The 25,096-nt window shown below is 31.3% G+C and overlaps 1 protein-coding gene across 1 annotated transcript in view; it reads left to right on the forward strand.

The window, feature by feature from the left end:
- The window catches only part of LOC147079718 (DNA-binding protein D-ETS-3-like), a 207,558-nt gene that overhangs the window by 175,023 nt on the left and 7,439 nt on the right, over positions 1-25,096 (forward strand). The window contains exon 6 of the mRNA XM_085943576.1: positions 20,659-20,706. Within this exon, the coding sequence (XP_085799702.1) occupies positions 20,659-20,706 (48 nt within the window). The remainder of the gene's footprint in view (positions 1-20,658; positions 20,707-25,096) is intronic.

The following is a 25,096-nucleotide window of genomic DNA, read 5'->3' on the forward strand; positions in this document are numbered from 1 at the left end:
AGACATACATAAATAACCTTTCTGCTCATATGTGTTAGAATTTTGAAGAAATATTTTCGGAATTCTTCAATGGTTTCAACATGAACGTTACGCACTCGCATTCGTTTAAGTCAATGATTAACTATAATATATATTCTAATATTTCTTCCACTTAATATGATTAATTAAAATCAGTACGTGCATGACATGTTGGACATTATGTGAAAGAACTACAAAATAAGCCATTAGCTAAGAATAATTTATATAATTTAAAAAAATCTAAACATAATAACTTATATCATTACTTCACCGCTAAATCATAAAAATACAACGTTCGAAACTAGCGCCATCTTGAAATATCTAATACTATAAAATTATTGAGTCTGTATTCATAACTAATATTTGTGTCGCTACATTTCAAAATCAGCCAAGTCCACCTTTAAATATTTTTGACTTTTTTGTGAATTGCTGAAGAACTACTGCTTTTTTAACATTTCTGCATTACCAAAATGTGGAATTTATTCATTTTAAATATTCTATACTCGAAATAATATAAACTTTCACCCTTTCACCCTCATATTCATCTATTATGGACTTGGCTGATTTTGAAATCTAGCGACACATTTGTATTTACATTATATTGTTACAACTGCACTTCCAAGATTTTTTTATTTAATTTACTTTATAATTACTGCATTATTCAAAAGTAAAGAAAAAAATCATTCGATTCTTTCAATTGGTTGTAAATTTGAATTAATTATAATTATAAATGACAAATTTGGCAAGGAGTAGGTAAGGTGAAATGGCATACATTATTCTTAGTTGTTAGATAAGTGAACAGTTATTTTATGAGATATATAGGTACGTAACTTATGAAATATTATTTAGAAGATAGCATTGTCTATTATATTATATTCGCAGTGATAGCGTTGAATTTTTTAAGTTAGTTAGTTAATTAGTTTGAATTTGTAAAAAATATAATGCCCATATTTTTTTTAAACATTTAACTTGATGTTTTTCAAACTACCGCTTCCTTTTAGAGAACATATTATGTTGTCAGTTCTGGCTTATAAGTTTATGAATTAAAAATTATATTTTAATTAAAAAATATTTTAAAATATGCTATACGTATTTTTGTACGATCAGAATACATCGATTCTCAAAAATACGAAATATTAACCATCTAAATTTAATGTGTGATAATTTACATGCATAAAGTCTCATGAATTAAAAAGACACAAAATTACCCATACAGAATTCTGATGAAAACCCTGGAGAATTAATTTATTTGAATAATATAACGCCCTTCTAAGCCACTTTCGTTCCAGTACCCCAATTAATTTGAAATAACTTTGAGAATCACTGATTTACTAAACTTTTTTTCGGGTTTGTTTCAACTATTTTCGATTATAAGTTTAATTGCCCTGATCGTCTGGCAATGATATTGTAACAAGTGGGCAAATTAATAAACCTGTTAAAAATGTAATAGAAATACTAAAAATGTAAACAAATACAATATTCTCGTGTGACGTGTAAAATTTCCCCGCCAAACACGATCGCATAATATTTCCCGGCGACCTTTTCCCTTTCCTGTCTGCTTGAATTAGAAGCGACGTCGACAAGTCGTCAACACACTATACCTAAAAACATACAACATAAATTTTCTATAAAATAATTCTACGCTGGTATTAAAAATATGTATTAATAATAAAATATTATTCAATTATAATCATTTTTTTAATATATACATATTGAATTAAAATTATGTCTGAAATATATATTATTAAATATATTGTATTATACAAAAACACTAAATTTATTTCAACATAAACCATACGATAATCGTCATCATGTCATTATAAAAATGGTAAATAATATTGTTTTCTTTGCTGTTATTGACCTAAGGTCATGGTAATTAGGGATTTCAATATGTACCGAATGAAAATGCTAATACCATTTTTTCGGTATTTCGTATATAATACCGGTATTTGTGAAATATATGGAAAAAATATCTACCAATAAATATATATATTTATCTTTAAATTATTAATATTTTATAGCACGTGCCATTGCTTCCAAGGGCGTTGAAGGTCAACGAAAATAAACCAGACATCGCGTAACTCGACAAAAAATACAGTCATGTTAAACCTTCTATATTAATAAATATATTTTGTTTCCACTTTCAATATCGAATATATCGGTATTATCTAGTTTTTAAAACCGGTATTTCGGTATGGAAAATACTGTTGTACCAGTATTGCAGCCCTTTTAGTAATATGCATATACTTATACCAATTTCCGTTAAATGATCTTTGCGAACATATTGATTACTATTAAACAAATATTTTCTCTCTCATACGCCACGCGTAAGAATGAAAATATTTACAAAATAAGTTTAGCATGAATAATTTATTATTTGTCATGGCAGCCAAATAATTTATTCAATATGTAATTTTCTTCACGGCTCATGAAATATAATACGTAATAAGCATCATATTCATTTCAGTTATTAATTGTAATAAAATAGTTTAGATCTGTCTACAAAAATACCTATTGCGAAAATTATTTGCCTATGATAACATTAATATCGGTTTGTATACAATCGCTTAAGTTGATAAAAAAATAGAATTAAATATATTTAATAAAACCTCATTATATATTAGGTAGATCATAATTATATACTTTAAAAAGAAACTCAAGCTAGTCATTTCTCATTATAGGTTCATTTGTAGTATACATGACTATGACTATGACTATTTCATTATCATGACTGCACAAATACAACACATTTCACTTGTATTACAAGCGTAAAGCAAGATTTGTTCATTAAAAAATTCCTTACATTATGACAAACTATCAAATCAAGAATTTATCTTTCGATGAAGACGTACTATTTTTATATGGCTATCAATTCGACAACAATAAACACGTCATGGATTTGCCATGAAGTGTTGTAATACAAAATGTCATGTGAATCTTGCTAGTTTTAGATCAGCAATTTTGCACAATTAGGTAAATTGTTATATTTAGTGGGTCACAAAATATTCTCGATAAAACAACATTCTTGAGATAATACTCGTACCATACCCCACAAATTTTATTTGACAGGTAACAAATTGAGAGGTTAAAAGTCGTGCTATATGCTCTGTCTAGAAAAAGTGTTCAGTGGCTTGCTGTCAGGCACAAAATATAACACTCAATAATAATTGACGCGCACCAGACCACGGTGGTCCAAATTTCAAAACAGACTGCGACCTGAAGAAAACCTAAGGTGCAGCCTGTCTAATATTATAATACTAAGATGTGATGAAGTCTCAACATAAGCCAAAGTTCACATTTATAAGATCTAATCTCGTTACCAATACTGTATTTTATATTGTTTATTTTTTTGTATGTGTTATTTTATTCATATTGTCTTGGATTGCAAAACCAAAACTATTACTGTAATTTAGGTTAATGCTCAGAATGGGTAAAAAACGCTGTTCTCGATAGACCAAAAAATAGTGATAATAAACAGATTCACCAGAAAAAAAATAATGATGACAATGAAAATGATAATCAGCATGAATATATTATAATATAAGATTTTGTAATATTGATATATTAATTACTTTTAATATCACAAAAATCATTGTCAGCATACAAAATTTTCTTGATATATTGTTTTATTCAAATCTATTTGTTATGTGATTCAGATATAATTCCTATATTATAAAAATAATTTTTGTAAAAAATAATTATAATTTAACTTAATTATAATATTTTCAATTATATATCGTCACCCAGTGCTTTGAAATATTTCAAAAGCTGAGACGTGTTAGTTTATATCAAGGTGCGATTTGTTTTTATTCACATACAACATGAGGATTTATATTTAAAACATTTTTAAATAATATAACTAAAAAAACCCCAAGATTATTATTTAAAAAGTATTTTTAAAAATAGGTAATACGTATCAGAACACGTTAATCATTCTTGAGACATTTTCGCCGGGACAGTACACAAATGAGGGAAACTTCTTTAAAATGGATACTATATCAATATCGTAGTGCAAGTAAGATTTTCCGGCGCCGAATTTTCCGAGCGGCGCTGAAAAGTCGGGCGGAAATATGGCTCTCGGTGTCGCCGGAACCGGCGGCCGACGCGACACGAGTCACGACATGCTACCTCCTTGTCTCACGCAGCTTTCTTTTCCAAATTATTATAGGCCAATTTCAATATGCAAGGACAACCGTTTCGTTTATCCTCATTTATTATTAGACACGATCTATACAACACCAATGGAAAAATAAGGGTTTTTGACGACTGGTAGATTTCTAGGCGGCTCCGATCGACAAGCAAGTGTCCGCTTATGAAGGCATACGTCATGAGAACGCCGGATCTGGAAAATTTACATGTTGTTTTTCAATATATGTTTATACCCAGAGCATGGCTCTAATATGTAGTCCAAGTGACTAACATTCACTTATTGTAAAAAAAACTGCTTAGAATCCTCTTTATGAGGCGATCAAGATCCACGTCGCTGCAGAGTCAATGAAAAAATTATATTTCTTACATGTCAAACATTACTTAAAAAACACAATTAATGTTAATAAAACTACCAGCTTCGTCTATTTTCATTATTTCTTCTTTTTACTAGCGATCTTTGTTTTATAATATATTTTATAAACATTTCGGTGGAGCTGCACTCATACCAATCACGAAGGTTCATAAGCCACGAAATGCGACGTCGTCTTCTGCTATGCTTACCGTTGATTTTTCCTTGGATAACAAGTTGAGGAATGCTGTACTGTTATCTTCTCATAATGTGGCCGAGATACTGTAGTTTTCTGGTTATGATACGCAGAACTTCTCGGTCATTTTCCATTCGATTGAGAACGTCAACATTAATTATCGTCACTCGGGCAGTTCAGGGAATTTTTAGGATGCGTACAGTCACATTTCGAAAGCCTCAACTGTCAGTTGCATCTGCTGGTTTAGCATCCATATATCTATCTTTATCATAGAAAAGGATTGAGACAACATAAAAGCATATGACACTCAGTCTCAGACCTAATTAGGGTGGCGATTGCTATGGAGGCATTTCGGGGCACTCATTGTGATCTCAATTTTATTTTATTTTTTATCTGAGTCTGGTCTAATTTCATACTTTAACTTAATAAGTTCTGTAATAGGTAGATCATTTTTAGAAAAATGGGCTTAAATTAATGAAAGTGAAGCTGATTACTAGAAATAATGATTATGTGATTGTAAGTTATTCGGCACCGATAGTGACCTAATTTTAAAAAGCACCCTCCTCTTTCTGACGGCCATAACCTACCTACTATATTCTTTTTAATATTACGCTCGCTGGGGCTCGAACCCTCATCTATGGATATATAATACGTATATATATATATATATATATATGTGTTATGAGATTATGTATGTACAATAAAAAATGTCATATTCTCAATTTTTTTTTAATTATTCATTGAATAAAATAAAACACTTCATTGTTTTATTAATCATTCCATACGTTTTTCCATTTCGAATATAAAACATGATCATTTATACTGAAACCTAGAAATTCACAATATAATGAAAATTTAACTATAACTGATTGTGCGACGGCAGCCAAATACACCGAACCATCACTATTTAGTATAGTATACAGATGAAAAATCGCATATATCAGACACATAATATACCGAACTCTTAAAACAGACCGCCAATGATGGCGGCCATTAACATTATTATTTCTTTATAATCTCCATTTTTCAAAGTGCCAACGCCAACGAGGTTTCAAATTTTTCGCTGCCGCGCTTGCTACCACACGAGAAACGTTGTAAAACAGCTATCGAGTATCATAATACAATTTTTCATAAGACTACAATTTTTATATTGATACTATCGACCGAAGGTACTTGGTGGAATTTAAATATAAATTCTAATGGATTTAAGTTTTGTAGGTACTATTCCATTTAGGTAGTTTTTGGCGACTCGCAAAAAACGACCTAAATGGAATAGTACAATACTTAAATCCATTAGAACTACAATTATTAATTACAATCAAAATTATTTGGTGTCTGCAGTTAATTCATTCAAATTCCTGACTCAATGAGTTATTTTTCAAAGGGTTAAGAAATTGCTACATTCAAAAAAATATGTCAAATCTTCATAATATTGAAACGTTAAAACAGTTTCCAAAGATGATTATGTTTCAATGTGCCAACGTACAGAAAATGATACTAAATCAACGTTGCATAATTGCCATCAAGTGTTGCATTAACAATAATATGTTTAAAAGACGCCCTCTAATAATTATAGTACATACTTATTGTTCATTTCAACTATTGGGTCGGCATTTAAGTAAATCGATGATGGCTGATTTTAAAGCCGCCTGTCAAATAAAAAAACGCTTCTCAATTTTTTACAATAACTTTGTTGAAGGAAGAGTTAAAATAAAACCTACTTGGTCAAGCATTTGTAACTCTCTATGTGGCGCAATCGATTAATCTTTCCCGCTGACTTTTTTTAGATGAACCTAATAGCCGATAAGTAATGGTAACATCTATCAAAAGGTCATTAGTCAGAAAGCTGGCCTGTAACATGCGTTCACCAGTAATTTCTAACTCCCACCAGAATAGGGGTCAACATAATGCGTCGATAATTTCACGAGGGGTGAAACCACTATATTCTTTCTTACTGCATTATTTGACTATTAATAATTAGCCAGTTCTGCAACCAACTAATAAAATATATCAATGTTATACTTTTTACTTTATTATCATAATATTATTATCTCCCGTCGAAAACATTAACAAGAATTACCAAAATATTATAATAACAACGTTAAATGTTTATACGTTTACGAAATAATTTAATAGTATGTAGGTTATTATTTTATATTTTTCATACTGTCACAATTAGATGTTAAACCAAAACCGGCTTCATTCCAACAGACATTTTCAGTTGGACGAAGTCTTTCAAATAATTACTTTATTATTTCTAATACAATGTATTTTCATTCCATTAGGGACACGATATGCCATTATTTCGATGTTTAGTGATATTCAATTGCTGTTTTTTTTTATTTCTGCAGAATAATGGAAATTATATTTATTATCACGCCACGTTTTTGCAAAAAACTCCACCTTAACAATATACTTGACCCAAAATATCTTGTTGCATGTTAATAAATATACTAAATTCGACCACAGCGTCGTAATATTTTTTAGCATGACCAATAGAACACGGGCCTGAGTTTTATTATACCTGAAATCATATTAGCGTCCATATAAAATCATATAACTTCAAAGGCTGACCTTTATTTCAAATTCAGCTGTTTTTTTCTTATTCACAAAACAGAAACCATTAGGGGTCGACTGTGACGTAAATTGATCGTTTTTAGTTCATAATAATTATTATGTTTTATACATTTCTACATAATGTCACAGTAATGCTATTATATTTGAGTTTAAAAGAGTTATTAGAAGAAATCTCAATGATTTTAAGAATATTGGATTATCTTTCTTAAACTAAAATAGTACACCTATCACTTGGCAATATATAAGTTAATATGTCTCGCGTATAAAAAAAACTTATTATTCGCATGTGATTCTTTATCGCCTGCAACGATTTGAACCACCGAACGCAGCATCTAATCCCCTACTCGCCTGTCGACTCTTCCACCGTAGAAAATATACAAGCCAATCGGTGTGGTATGCCTGCGTGGGTGGGGAGGTATAGGGAGAAACGCAACCACCTGACGGAGTAATGGGCGGGCAGTCTTATCGGAGATCATCTACTATCCGAGATAGTTTAGTATAGCTGCACTCATACCGATCGCGAAGGTTCTTAATATAATGTAATAAATTTTATTATAAATGGGAATTATAATTGTAACGGTTTTTAGGTACCTACGTGTGGCGCGTGCTAAATCGTACATTATTTTTAAATGCTATTATAATATATTTATCACATCTTTATTTACTTTATGGTTGCTGCATTATTTAGTGTATGTAAATGTATTGTAAAATGAAAAATCGACGGGTGCAACCCATTCAATTAGCTTTAAGCTTGAAGTGGGCATTCAAAATCCTAGGAGAATCAGTCCAACTCAATAAAATTAATCTGACAAAAATTACACCTCTTCAACATGATTCAAAATAATACACAAATCAAACATACTTTGGAAAATCGGGGTGTCCATTTTTTTTCTACAAATTTTCTACGTGTTTATTAATTACCTATTTTGAACCGCTTTATTATTTTCTCAATTGTTTGTAATATTTTAAAATTGTAATTTAAAATCTCAGAATCTTGGGAAAAAAAATCATTGAGAACCATATTGGTATTGTTGGCCATGCAAGTAACATTAGCCGGACGGAGGGCACGTGTCTTAGGGGTTGCTTGACGTCTCACCCCCATGCGATGTTCACTTGTTATTCATCCCCTCTCGTGAACTTCTCAGTCCACTGCATTAAACCACCCCTGTTTACTGTGCCCCGTTTTGATTTTTCTATTTTTTTTTCTTCGCCTAGATTTTCCGACTATTATTCTTTTTTACGTCTGTGCATTACAAAGAAATCATCGCGCTATTCAGGGGGGCGGGTAAAATGCCTTATCCGCCTAAGGCATCCGATATATCAATGCAGTTATATTTGATCGACGCTTGGCATCTTGTGTATTTTTATAATGGGTTTCAACTGATTAGATAACTAGGTCTCTAAATATTTTTTTAATAAGAACAACCCTATAGCTGACAGAATATAAAATTATAGACGTTGAAGAAACCGTTATATTTTAATCATTCGTATGGATACCAAAAATATTAATAGGAAGCTAAAAAAATATACTAATTATAATGACTAACTTAGCTTCAAGTCGTTTTGCATTTCAATTACTTATCTAAAAAGCCCGATAGCATTTCTACATATTTTAAACTTCACTCAATAAAATAATTCAATAAATTATTAAATATTGGCTATATAAACTCTGAGACTTTAATTGTTATTTAGAAGAGCAGTATACATGTTATAAATTAATTATAACATATCATCAAAACAGGTCGCCACCATATGCCAATGCCACCAATGCACCATAAAAATTAATATTAGTTTATTTTTTTGCTATCAATTCAACCACATTAAAAATATTAAGGGATCTTCATCAACTGTTCTCTAATACAAAAGTCTTACGATACCTACCCTCCAGTAACAGAACTGAATTTACCTTTAAAGGGGTCCTAAGGGCCTCAAAATTTCTTTAAAAAATTAATGGTAATATATATATATATTTTAATAATCTTCTTCTTGGTGTTTTTAGCCAAAACCACCTATAATTTTATCAAAATTTGTTATGTTTAATATTTAAAACTTTATTGTTAGTGAACTTAATCAATTTGTGTTAACGATGTCGGGTAAATAAAATATATTAATTCATGATAATATAGGAAATTATCTTCGCTTTCGTAATTAATTGCTTATCATGGGAAAAACGATTCGTATGTTTAGAAAATTTCGGGCCCCCACAAAATTAGAGGTCCTGAACCCCATTAGCCTGGAAAATTATCGAAAGTATTTCGTACTGCTTTTTACGAGAAGTACCTACGTAATATTCTCAATACCAAACCTATCTGGCTACTCACCGGTAAAAGTCAAATTATTGTACCATAATAATTTATTTATACTGCCGATTGACCAAAAACAAGCTATAAATCTATGCTTGAAAGGTAATAACCCCCTTTCTGCAATCACGTGCTCTACAAAAGATAATTTTTACAAGAATTTATTACGTATTTTAATGGTGGTGTTGGGGTGTGGATAAATAGATATTTATCTACGTACCTACATTATTTACTGTTCTTTTGGCTCGACTCATGAGTCATGAATCATGATTCATTAGTAGTAGAGAGATAAACACGCTAAAAGAATAATATTGTACAAATTTTATGGACTTCGACTACATTGTTATGCATTATTTTTGTCTATGAATGTACTCGGCAATAAAAATATATCTCAGTAGGTTCTTACATCATTATCATCATTGTCATCATCCTGTTTCAATACACTGTTAGTATAAGACCTTCTCAAGTACCCTCCATTCTTCTGAATTCATTGTAGTAGACTAGTAAAGAGGTAAACACCTTAAAAGAATAATATTGTACAAATTTTATAAACTTTAATTACATTGTTATGCATTGTTTTTGTATCTACGAAGGTAGTCGGCAATCAAAATGTACTTCACTAGTTACTGAAGTATAACATTATCATCATTGTGATCAGCCTGTTTCAATATACTCTAGGTTGAAGGCTTTCTCAAGCTACCTCCACTTTTCTCGATGTATTACTCTTCGCTGCCACGTAATTTCATCGAACATCGATATATTTCATCAATTCAAACATTTTGATACAGCCTTTTGGTTGTATTATATCCCTCGGATACAACAAAATTGCTCCCTTATCTATTTTCCACATTTGCGCATAATGTATAATACACAACTTTCGTTGTATAGGTAACTTTTAATTTAAATATAACTGTTACTTAGATATGGGTATGCATAGGCACCATGGGTACGACAAACGCCGCTAGCAGTTGTAATGGTATTGTTTGCCAGCATTCAAAAAACATTGCAATAAGTAATTCCAATACAGCTACAAATCGCCTATGGTGTACTATCGAACGATTTATCTCTACCAACCAAGGTACATTGGATAAACAAGATCGCTATTTAGATGTAGGTACTTACAGGGTTCGTTAATGTATATCATGTATGTCCAACTTCAAGTACGCTGTGATTTACCACCGGTATCACGTCATGGATCCCAGGTTCGAATCCTGGGTCTGGCAAGTACACATATTGTTTTTCAATTTGTGTCTGTTAGGGTATGGACCTAATAGGTTGAGCAAGTGGCTGACATCCATTTCTCGTAAAAAACAAAATCTGTTAATACAAACCTCTACTCTGTGGAGGCACATATGATCCTATTAGGATCGGACATGGTCAAAAGAATCAAAACTGCCAATAATCCTTCACACTCTCGCATTGTAATTCTTCAACTGGAAAAAACGTATTATATTTGACTGAGAGTCTGTCTTTTAGTATCACAAAGAATTAAGTTTTTATCTCATTTTTAGAATTCATTGCATTCATTTTCAAAATATTCCCCTACTGGGAAAAAAGTTTACAGCTCGACGGTAAAGAAAACTACGCCTGAGTTTAATTAAAGGGGATTCATATCTTTTCTTTCTATCACTCCTGTGGCATGCTGTGAGTGATGCAATACAAATCATATGATACGACGAGAGGCTTTCTCAAAACAACTTACAATAAAAACAATAATGATTAATGCTTCCCCATAATGAATCTACACCAGCGGTTCCCAACCTGTGGTACGCGTACCACCGATGGTACGCGAGTGGATAATTGGTGGTAAGTGAAAAATAATTAGTAATGGCGGACATAAAAAGTAAAAAAAAAACAGTCATAAAAATAACATTTAAACTATTGTATTTTTTCTATAATTCATAATTTTAATTAATAATATACAGTACAGTTGTTAATATTTATGTACAGTCGATGATCGAAAATCCAACAATCAATATCGTATTTTTGGAGTGCACTTTTAAATTTAGCGCGTTAGCTATCAGTAACTTGAGATGTCGCCGTCACTGTTATGATGGCGCTGTATTCCATTCACTTGAAGAATTTTTACATTTACCGTGTTTAATTAATTTTATATACATATATTTTCTATTAATATCGGTAATTTTTGGAAAAAATTGCCTGCGGCGCATTTCATTTTTTTTTATACAAATAATTTAATTTAATTATATGTAATTTTTTATTAAATAAAAATTAGTTGTTAAAAAAAACTTCTTCAAATGTCCTGGTTTTGAATTTCGACAAGAAATGAGCTTCGGCACCTTTTATTAAAAAAAAATATTGTGATATGTAAAGTTCAAATGTCTCATTTTTATCAGAAAAAATAAACACAAAATAAAAAATAAAACTTAAATAAATTGAGTTCTGGGAAATATAGTCACCCTATAAAATTTATGATGCAAATAAAATAACAAATTTCTCGAAATACAACCATTTTTACGAAGTGGTACAATTAAGCGTGATGTACTGCCAAGTGGTACGCGAGCCAAAAAAGGTTGGGAAACGCTGATCTACACGATTCGATTTCTATAAGCATATGGTTCGATCAACCAAAATTCATCCCACGATCGACGCGGTGGACATACGTGATGTATAATATGATTGCTGGACAAATTACAAATGACCAAGAGGAATTTAATTAGCTTGGAGAGGCCTTCATCCAGCAGTGGCTTAATTCGCATGAATTTTTATAATAATTAATATAATTTAAAAAAAATCGTGTTTAAAATAACTCCTTAATGGTATTAATCTTCCGGTATGATACCGCTAACAAGCATGACAATTCAAATTTAATATAGAGGGGTGCATGAGTGATAAGAGATAATAATATTACATTAAGTGTATTTCAAAATATGAAGCCAATACACCGTTTTAACATCAATGAAGATTCGATAGTTGACCACTCAAATTATAGTGGTTTTGGGGTAAGGAACAGCTCCCACAAGTAGGTACTGGGGTAGTGCAAATTAATAATAATATCGGCTTGACCTAGTAGAGCATGTGTTAACCATATGGCTGTAAAACTACGTTGCGAGGGTAATATGCTATAAATAAAAAAGTGCCATTTTCTGAAAATGTCTGATGAATTAGGTAGATATTTATATATTAATTATGTAGATACTATAAAACACTAAATAATATTTTTTTAAGTACCTCATAATCTAATTAATAAACGTAATTAATAAAGAATCTGTATTATTCTTTAGTTACCTACTACTAATTAAAACTTTTATTGTGTCGAAGAATGTTCGCAAATAATAAAAGCACAACTATTTTTAAAAATGAAGAAGTTAAATAGTGACTCATTTGTTTCAAAACAAATGAAAATAATAAAAAGTAAAAACATGACTGATTTGTTTTTAAAACCAATAAAAATGCAGTGAACTGCATTACCATTCGAGCTTACATTTATTATTTTCGCCAATAATTTATAAAAAATGACAGTAATATTATCTTTTATTTTGTTAACTGTCAATTCATGGTGGAACTGCATTGTATTCTTGTTTTAATTCAATAAAACGCATTTTTTTTGTAGTTCTTATTACACTTTTAATCAATAAATATCAACATTTGATGTAGTATGAAATATTAATGTCCAACCTTATCAATTTTAAATTAATTTGTTATTGGGAAGGTATTATTGGACGGATAATTTATGTACCTATTGTTATATTATTTCTGTCGCTTTGGATTTTGTTTGATAAAGATTGTTTAAAAAAATGTATTCAGTTGAAATGTCCCTCTGAGACGGACGAAACCGGTCCTAATTTATTAATTAAAAGTGGAATAAGTACTACTAAAAAAAATGCGTTTTATTTAATTAAAACAACAAAAGTAATATTATCAAATAAGCTGCATATTGAAGACGAAGTTTTCTGTGTATATCCTCTGAAGTTTGTTGAATGGTCTAAGTCATGAATTTAACATAATATAGAGCTTCACAATATGGACGTACCTTTACAATTTTTGTGATTGTTTATTAACCATTTTTTCAACCCATTGGATCATTGTCCAAGATTCCTAACGCGCAAAAAAAATATGAGCTGAGCTCGAAAATATTAACTGTCATTGTACAGTCCAGATTCACGTTTATATACACATACTGCAGTTTTCACAAACGGAGCATGTGCTCTGTACTTCTAGTTGACCCACCTATATATCTTCCGAGTCCTGGTTTTGAATCGATAAAACAACGTCTGTAATTTCATAGAAGAGAAGCAATCATCTGTCTGAGAATTAAATCAAAATACAAACGTATGTTCTCCGGATAACTCAATATCCTCTTCCCAATTGAAGAATCTGAAATAAACGCATAGACTATAAATAAATAAAAAAAACCAATGATTGATACAGTCGCTCCCCGGCTCCGGTATGATTGCGATTTGACGAAACAGCAAAAGTGATTACTTTTTCGATTTAGTGGTAAAAATTGATGGGGTGATATATTTTCGTCTCCCCTAAATGTGACAGAATGCCGACAGATATATGTCTGCCTCTTTGATTGTGATTTTTCAATACTAATGGGTTATTTGAGATACAGGCAAGAGTTTTTCACATAAAATAAAACGAATTTACAAATTACGAATAAGATTTAAAGAATGTATCATTCTAAATTGAATTATTGTAAAACATTTTAGATTTTTTTTTACACCGAATGGGAATAGAGCACTTTACCATCGCATACCATGTAGGTACTTACTACTTTTAATACATATATTATGGTACTTACCAATCACGTTGAAATCTCCTGACGATACGCAAATGATGCAGCACTCGAAATGGAAAATGTTACGAACCGAAGCGCTCAATATTTTTACGATAATATTAACATAGTTATCAATTTATGTATGTAATAAAAATAAGTGTTAAATTTGTTTGTTAAGTATATGGATTATCTAGCTCAGGTTGTCAACTTATTTTTTCCACGAGACGGAGCGATAATTTTGGGGATTTCATGAACCGGAACGGCGCTCCGTGCCATTTCGATCCCTGAACTAATGTGTTATTTCAAATCCATTTAACACACACACATAACTTAACTGACTCTTAACACTGATCTTGGACCTCGCTTTGTTTCTAGAGTCAGTCTTAAGCACCGAGGTGCATGGTTGCAAATAATCGGTCCCGTGCGGCTCCGTTCGGGACGAAAATATTATGTGAGCAATTAAATATTCAATATGTCACAATACAGCGCTGTGGAAGGCGGCCGTGCATAATCCACGGCTGTACAGACACGGCGGGTGGAGTAAGTTGTATTGGTCTGAGAATGTGCCTTAAATTATATTAAACATATCCCAAATATTACATTATATTATAATATACATTTCCCAAAGAGTTTAAATGTCTCAAAAAAAATCAGTAACGGCAACCTCCAATAGAAAGTGTACCAAATAGTATATGTTTGAAAATAGAATAATATTTACGATATTAAACAAATTTAAGGTTTTTTGCTCGTAATAAGAAAAGAAAATACAAACTTGCTATAACCACGGTTATATTATGCTGTACTGGAATATAATAACGTAAATATTCGTCGGTATACTGGCAGAAAGCTATAAGTCAAAAATCCTTGTTTTGAGAAAATCGACTTTTTCTAAAATCAAGAAGTTTGGAGCACTCTATTTTTTCACCTAAATCATTATTTATTAAACAAACCACTCTATGAAATGCATTAATCATGTAAGAATTCAATTCAAGTATAAGCAAGTATTTTTTGTAATAATTATTGTTGATTTTTTGAATTTGTAAATAAAATGGTGACTTATCGTTTTCTACCAGTACACTTTTGGAGTCAATGGAGTGGCAATAGGTTAAATGTTATAGGTAGTTGGCTAGTAATATACAGGACTCCTAATTATTATAGAAATGGATTTTTTTACTTGCAATTTTATATAAATTAAAAATTTACACAGAAATAGAGGTACTTCTGTTTGACATTATTATGAAAAAATATCTACTTTGATGACTTTTTTGTGTATCATTGGTATTTTAATTTCAAATTAAAATAGTCTTTATAATTTTTTTCATACAATCAATACCTAATTAATTATGTCAATTACGTGTATTTAGAGGAGAGGATAAAAATAAAAATGGGAATTACATAGTATTTTGTTTATTAATTTGTTTCCAAAAATATTGAAACAAGAGTTAAGTACCTACCTACCTATGATCTATTTTATAAAAAAAAACATATACGTAATAGTTAATTATGTTAGCCACATTTAATTTTACACAAATTGAGATAAATTACATAAGAGTTATTCCTCTTCCACATCAGAATCAAATTCCGATGGCTCAGGTAATGACGTCCTATCCAATGAAGTTGAAGTAGGCAAATTTTCACACCACGGATGTAGTTCTGGAGGTATAATGTTAGGTACTAAGACACATGGCCAACAAATCTTTATTTCTTCCTAGAAATACATAATTACGAATGACACGCGCTCTACCTTCAGCAATTCGAAGCCTCCGTATCTTTGGTGCATTGCTGTCAATATTTCCCAAAATAAAATCTTATTTGCGCTCAAAACTGCCTGATGCATATAAAATCAACTGTCAATCGATGAGTAGAATGCGCGGGTGACGTACGCAATTTAGTTAAGTTGGTACAAATAGCCGAGCAGTGGCATAAATGTGTACAGCCAAAAAGATATAAGTCACGTTGACGTTTTTGTGCAGCTATAGAAATATTAAATCTCTACAGTCATAAAACTTTAAGTGTACTTATAGTTATTTTCCAGTAAGAAATGCGAACATAATTAACTTAATTCGTATTGACATCTTTATATTACGAAAACAATAAATGGAATATGAATGAGCTTGTTTTTCCAGACGATAGAGCGTGTTAAAATCTATCAAGTTGCATTATTAGGTCAAAACAGCTAAATTTTGACTTAACGTTTTCTGCCAGTATACTGACGAATATCCGTCTTTGTTATATAATATACATTATCAAATATTGATTTCTCAGATGACAATAGATTGCGAATTATAATGGCATAAGTACATCTTTCCTACAAAATCTACATATTTTCAGACTGAGCTCATATGGACACCTCAAACTCCTAAACTTAGTATAAAGGATTAATGAAGATTTTTCTGTGTTTTATATTTTTGGGGGTTTTTGAACTTTTTTCTTTCAATGCAATGCTTTGCTTTTTTAAAAATCATATATATATTTAGACTCCAATAAAAATCATAATAATAGAAATCCGTGTGTGTGTTTGCTGTACATTTATTTAATCTTTAACAGCACCATCGTCAATGTATGGTAACTATGGGAGGAATTCTCGTCATCATTCTAAACCAAACCATCCCATTTGCACTTTTACCAAAGTTTTTCACATACTCATAAATGTGTACTGGCTCATATAGGTCTCGTGATATATAGATGTATCAATAAAAGCTGATAGTTTTATTTTCGCCACCACTTTGCACTGGTATCACTTTATTATTTTCAAATTTGACATACATAGTCTGGATATAGGGTAAATTAGTCATGGAAATACATATACATAGTACCACAACGGGTAAAAATCGTAAAATAATATAATCAAAATAATATTTCTACTACAACTATTACGTAGCAAAAATTACATGATATTTTCGGAAGAAATCTTGTGCCATAGGCGAAACTGCCGGATTTTAGAATTTGATAAACGTTAAGTACTTTATTAAATTACGGATTTGTATGGTTTTTAGGTAAGAGGATAGATGGAAGCCATTATTGTGACATCGGTAATTTACATTTTTTGTGGGAATTAGACGGAATGGGCACGGTAAACATTTATGTTCTCAGTATAACAACACGGGAGATATTACAGACCATGTTTTCTAATTGTGTTGTTTCCCATTTTGGCGACGTTGACTGATGACCAACATCGTTTGATTTAACACCATTTGATTTCTATTAATAATTCTGTGGTTGCAGGGTAAAAGTTCTCAAGCTGCGTTTTTTGTGGTAAGAATTGTTCTCTTTTTGGTGATCATAGATTTCGTCACATGTAAGAAAATAAATAGATATTTTAATTTGAAGAAATCGCTTTTTCTTCTTCTTCTTTCACCATGTCACGCCCCAGCATTGGGGCATAGGGAAAACACAAGTTCGCGCCACTTCCCTCGGTCCATCACCAATTCTTGCGCCTCCCGCCATGCCAGACCCGCAGCGCGTAAATCATTTTTGTAGCACCGCTGCAGGATGAGAGAGGGCCAGCCACGGTGACGGCTACAAGGTTACGAAATAACTTATTAAATTCAGAAAATCATTTTTAACTCTAAGTAAAATTACTTATTCAAAACATTGAATATAACATAATATTAACAACTTAATTATACTTACATAAATAATGTAAAAAAAATTTTAGCAAGAGTATTTTGAAAACTCTGATTTACCTCAAAACTGATTATTTCAGCTGCAACGACACTGACTTAAACACTTTTACTACGAAACCACAGAATTTGTAAAAGAACGTCCACATATATAATACAATCCTAACGTCCGTGGATTATATCAATATGCAAAGCGAATTGGTTGATCCTGATTGAACAAACAATAATTAATACTTACGATTTCTAAGTCGACTAAGTTAATTATAAGAATCTTTTTCCACTGTACTGATTTTTAAAACGTTGGATTGAATTTATCAACCCCATAAGCTAGACGTCCAGTTAGTAGATATATCAAAACAAATTAACAATAGTAGATCAGTAATTAAATCGATACCATCTGCGTCACAACAAATTCAACGATACATAAATTATATCTCGCAAATATTTCCACACGATAACGTTCAAATAACATTAATACCGATCATTAAAACAAATTTCATTGTTAACTACGACTACGAAATTGTACACAAGTAAAAAATTCGTGTTTATTATGAGAATATTCGTATTTGGAGAGCGTTCTGTCCGATCCATGTCGATCGAATTGTCCAAATTCTGCTCGCTACGTGTTAGTTGAAATTTAGTAAGTAGCAGAGATTTGCGCGTGCTGACTGCTCGCTTAGTGGCTATCGTTTGGTGATACACAAACAATCCACCCTTAACATTCAAATATTTGTATTATTCAAATATATTATATAATAATTTGATAGTGGACATAAACGCCATATTATGTAGATATATTATCTTCATCATAAGCCGTGGTCAATTTACTGTTGAACGAAGGTCTTTCTTAACTCCTTCCACTATTCTCGGTCCCTAGTTATTCACATAATATTATATACACTAGAAAACATTTATTAATAAAAATACGTCACCCAACTGGTTGTTATATTATTTTTCAAATAGATTTTTTCTAGTGTTTTCTAATTTCTCAAATTATGTTATATATGTTCAATAAAAGAATGTTACATTCTTAAATCTTTTGAATTATTCGTTGAAAAAAAAATAGTTTATCAATTTATTTTATTTAAATTCTTTATCTTCTTGATTGACTATTATAAAAAACAATTAATAATAATTAAGTATATACAATTAAAGTATTTAATTAAATATTGAGGCATCTGTTATTATATGCTTTGTTTTGATTAGTCTTGTATAATGACAACTATTTGGAGTAGGTATTTTTTTATTATTATCAATGAAAATAATAATTTAATCTTTACGCTGACGAATTGTCATCGCAAGTCATTTTCACTTACCGCGTAAAATGCACCCCACAGTGTGAACAGTTTGAAGGGAGGGTGTACATAAAGCCCCGCTAATTTCTTCTCAATGGGTAATTATAGAACAATAGAATAGGGTATAAGTCATAAAAAATTATATCTCATCTGAATGTGAAATATACATATCGCCTGCGTGCTTATGGAAATTGTTATATTTAATTGATATTTCATGTAAATTGTTATGCACAATAAAACACTTACATATAGTTTTATATTACTTCATTACATCATTAGAGGTTATTTATCTACACAGTGCTGGATGAAGACCTTCCTAAACCTCTCCACCGTTTGAGGTCATGTTCCTTGAAACGGCACATAGGTTCTTACCAAAGTCTTGCCTTTATAATAAAGCATATATAAAAATATAAGCAACACTGGGTAATCTATATTATATTATTGATATGTCCCCAGTTCTTAATCAGATTAAAAACACTCCATATTACCATGTGTTCGGCTTAAATTGTATTTAGATTATGTACGATAATTAATTATTTTTTCTTAGGTGTCCTTTAAGGGAAACTTCATTGAAAATTTTTAGAGTATTGTTATATATTATCAGCCTTCTGTTAATTTGCCGACTTGAAAAATATTCCACCCCTAAACAATACATAATTTGTTTACTGACACTGTATATGATAATCTCTGTAAATACAGTATATGATTATTTTTTTGTTAATAATTACACAATCTAAATATTTTTCATTTACATGATATTTATATACTTAATAAATTAAAGAATGAAACAACGACATCTACAAATTTTAATATATTTGTGTGTGTTTGATTTAATCATTTTCATCCGTCGTTACATATTGGCATTTCAAGTTTCTTTCTATACCATGTTATCTGCTCACGTATTCTATACACAAGACTGATATCGGCCGCTATCGGCGGCTGTCGAAGATAGCTTATCATATTTATGTATTGAGGCATTATAATTGTTACAATTAGTTAGTTATAATTATTACAATAATGTTTTAACAGCAGCTCTCTTGGGTGTGATAACTTTTAGAGCGAGATAAACAATTTTGACAGTTTTTTTCAGACGGCTAACCTATTGTAACAATTATAATACCTCAATACTTACATATGATAAACTACCCTCGATAGCCGGCCGATAGCAGTCTTGTATATAGACTAGATGTGCTGCATTAAAAATTCTTTTATGATTTTACCGTATTACATAATTTAATGTATTATTTTCAATGAATATAATATATCAGTTTTATTATTTATTCTTTATTCAAGGATTTTGACAGCTCGATTCCCAATATTATCTTCAATTTATCTGGTTGAATATACAGTTACCAATTATAATAACATTGGAAATTCATGATCAATTGTTTATTTCTTTTTTTTCAGATCCATATCAGATGTTTGGTCCCACCAGTAGTCGTCTTGCAAGCTCAGGTGAGACCGATTACTAATTCCATTCAAAAATAATCTGCCACGTCTATGAATACGTGTGTACCACACCTATTGGAAATTTTATATATTTATACATCGTATATTACATTGCATATTATGTGCCAATACAATCAGAATAATTGTCGTTAAAAAAACAATTAAATCGCCAGAATTTACAATTCCTAATTTTGAAGAAAATATTGAAAACTAGTCATTTATATGTAAATATTACACTATTATTATTGTTTTATTATACACAACTGATGTACAAAAAGATGTTGAGTCTTCTTTCATGATTTTTCTATAAAAACCCTGAAGACAATTTGAGTTCCATTTTTAATGGAAAAAAGGGTTAACGAGACGGGTAATTCTGAGTGTAAGAAGAAGAACATAACATTCGTTATCTTTTTTTTGTTTTTTAGGCTCTATCTTTGTACAAAAAGGTTGTTCTTTAACATCTTTAGATATCCACTACATTTTATTTTTGAAGTTATACTTCTTTTGACGCGTTTGGGAAAACAGATCAGTGTATTTTTGGCGTGTGACGCCGATGTAACGCCTTTGGCGTGTGACGGAAGTGGCGCGCGCCGATGCAACACAATTTATTATTATGATTATTCATTAAGATTTGAGGCTATATGTATGTAAGTATAAGTATTATTTACGATTAAAATTATTTATCAATCAAATAAATAAATTTTGTGAATGTTGAGTTGGTAAATAATTCAAACAATGATACGTTGTAAATTTATAATATTTAGATACTTCATACACAAAAATACATATTTTTACAGTTTAGGATAATTGTCGCATATCCCATGTCAATTTATTTATTAGCGGTTTATAATAATTGAAGACAATAATAATTATTATGTTTCATCACACAAAAGCCAATATCACGTTTCAGTTAAACCATTAAATAGGCTATGTTTCACTTTTGGTTTGTAATAAATTATTATTGTTAACGAAAATAGTAATGTACAATCATCTGTTTAAGCAAGTTCGTCGAAATAGTGGTTTGCTAAATTTTTCAAACTTAGATTTTGAGATTTTTTTCTTCCAAAGTAGGTACATTCTGCTATAATATTATTTATTCGCATACGTAATATTATTGCTGGAGGTATCTATATCGATAAAATACCTTTGAGACCGAAATGAATATAATCATAACACGCCAATAAAATATGTTTTTTTTATTAATTCATCATGGGCACTTCTGAATCGATTATAACCGCTGTATGCAAAGATGAGTTTTTTTGTTTTGTTATTATTTTTTGTTTTGTTACGCCAAAGAAATATAACTTCTTACGCGCGTACACACACCGATTATGTTTATTAAATTGTTACTAACCAACCCGGTGTAATTTTTGGTGATACAAATATACAATAATTTTCAGTTAAAAAGAGGAAAGTCACACGCGTGCGTAAGTACAGTGGGCGACTCGTGTTTAAAAGCGTGATTGCCGCACGTGACCTATCCACCCCTTAAACGTTGTAATAATAACAGTGGTATACAACAAATGGTTCATGAATAATGTAAAAAAAACAATTTGATTAATTTGGAAGAACTATAATATGTGACTGTGGCCCACACCATGAGATCAAGACTTGAGAATTGAGATAACACGAGGCGGCTGGGTGCTTCATGATGTGCATATTGAACTATGAAGTCAAAACCTGGGAGTCGAAGAACAAACTATTAAACTTGAGATATTGGAGATGTTTCGGCATGACCACCAAGACGTTGAACACGTCCTCTGGGATTGCCCGAATATGGAACCTGAATGAGCGGAGCTGTTTGCCAGGGTCCGTCCTCACACGGGTCCAATTGGCCAAGTCGATTTGATAGCAACTGAGGCCAACTTTGCGGCATTCGAGAAATTTGAAGCATCGTATGGGGAGCGGGATAGTCTCGACTCCTCTGTAGAATCATCCATTTCAACTCGTGACACTCCGTATGCGGATACGTAGGGCGCTTAACGTCAGCGAATAGCAGAGCCAGTCCGTCTTAACTCGTACGTACGCAAGTACGTCTCGTAACTGTCTTCTTTAAGCACTACGGTGCATGATTGTAGCATCAGTCCCGTGCGGCTCCGTTTCGGGACGGAATGAGCACTTAAACTCACTTCTTTCACACGTTTATAGCGTCATGGAAGGCGGCCGTGCATATCCACGGCTGTACATACATGATAGGTGGTGGTGGGAAAACAAAATAGATGTGTCGGTTTACAATAAGGGTTGTCTTGGCTGATTATGTCAGAAACTAGAAGTTTTTAAGACGACACAAGAAGCCAAGATATCTAAAAGCTACCGGAAAACTGAAATAACCTACACAATTTGGTTATATTTTTTTGCAATGAGAAATAAAAATTACCCCACCCCAACTCATAATGCAAAGAAAGGTAGAGAAAAAATATAATTTTGCTTACACTACCATTTGATGTACCTACAAAAGTTCGAATACGATTGGTCCAGAATAGTAATAAGATATTGTAATTTGGAGACTAAATTGGTGACAGATGGTACCAAAGAAGACTATACTATTAGAACCATTTTTATAGTGTGTAAACATTGAAAATTTGTGATCAGTTTTGATCTCAACTATCATATTTTTATTATATATCGATACAGCTCATGTATTACGATGCTCTTTTTCGTTACTCTCTTGTACATCTCTTATACAAACCTTTGTATTAAGTATGCTTACTTACTATGTAATAATTACTCCTAAATAATTATAAGAGAGAATTAGTAAGATGAGCTCGTTTCTTGCTGAATCTGAAATATGTAAACAAGATAAAATCATTCAACAATTCACAAACAAAAAAGCTATCGATTGAATAAATAATCTGTGACATATTATGTTCTTTTGTATTTTGTACATATTATGTTCTAACTTTTTGTGCTAATACGATTGCTTTGTGATATTCGAAATATAAAATAAAAGATTAATAATTATATCGTAAAAGGTATTAGAAAAATAACGTCTTAAAAAATGACACAGCCGAGAAATTCATTGAATGCCCGAGTTTTTAATACTAATTTTAACGTACATGTATTCATCACGGTATTATTTCTAAAATAATATTTCAAAGGTTTTGACCCTCTGCTTTATAGAAAATAAATTAACATTAGGAATCTATGATTTTTTTTACACACGCGATGCACTTTTGGTAATAGATGATCGACTGTCGTCGAGGTCTGAGGTGTAGCTTTTGAAATTAGTCATAATTTTCAGTTAATATTGAATTCTCAGAAAACTACCATTGCCCCCTAACTTATCGCAAATGATGCAAGTAAACTTAGTTTTGTGATATCAGAATCATTATAATATGCCGTTATAACGGTTATCCCCCCAGTCATTCAATATGGAGATCATATAATACACAGACCCGTTGATCATTGGTATAACAATTATTGGTGGCCAGAAAATAAATAAGTTAAGATTGGTAGATAGTACTACGTTAATAGCCATTGATAAAAGAGAACTCACAGAGTTGCCACACTAGTTAATAGAAGAGACTCACAAATAGGTACGGCTTTCACATTAATAGTAACAAAGCCAATTTAATGATTATCGATTGGGCTAATCTTCTGCTAACAACAATAATTATACTCTAACGTCTAGAAACAGTGAACGAGTTTGAATATCTGGGATCGACCATTAGTGGAAAAGGAGGATGTGAAGCACAAATTGCGAAAAATGCGATGACACGTCTTACCATTATATGGAAGGATCGAGGACTTTTAATTCCACAAAAATTGTGCAAAAATAAATGTTTTCCATATTATTTATGATATCGAGTCACCAATCTTGGTGACAAGGGAGCGAAAGACAATAATTGATGTCTTTAAAATGTACCGATAAATAATAAAATAAATACCGGTGACGAATGCTTCGTATTTATTGAACAGATCACAGGACAAACCAGTCAATCATCCATAGACTCCAGATAAAGGAACTCATTCAGTATTTTTATGGATATATTATTCAACGTGAACCAAAGAGGCTGGTGGATGCAGAGGAAGAGCGTGTACGCGCTGGAGTGACCAAGTGAAAGGGCTTACATGGAGTAGCCTTCACTCTACCCTAAGAGAAACAAAAGACAGAGAGAGATGAAAAGAATTAATCGTTCATAAAATGACTGGAGTTCAAGGCGGTCACGATCCTCAGCCATGAGGGAACTACCAAAAAGATATAATATACAAACATGAATTTGACAGTTGAAAATGTCTCTCTGAGGCGGACGAACCCGGTACAAATTTATTTATTAAAGTGGAATAAGTACTACAAAAAAATGCGTTTTATTAAATCAAACAACAATACAATGCAGTTCCACCATGAATTGACAGTTAACAAAATAAAATGAATTTGATCATATAATAATTTAAT

Source organism: Rhyacophila brunnea, unplaced genomic scaffold, assembly GCF_057557595.1.
Source record: "Rhyacophila brunnea isolate RB1 unplaced genomic scaffold, BYU_Rbru_1.0 scaffold_1, whole genome shotgun sequence".
Classification (NCBI taxonomy): Eukaryota; Metazoa; Arthropoda; class Insecta; order Trichoptera; family Rhyacophilidae; genus Rhyacophila; species Rhyacophila brunnea.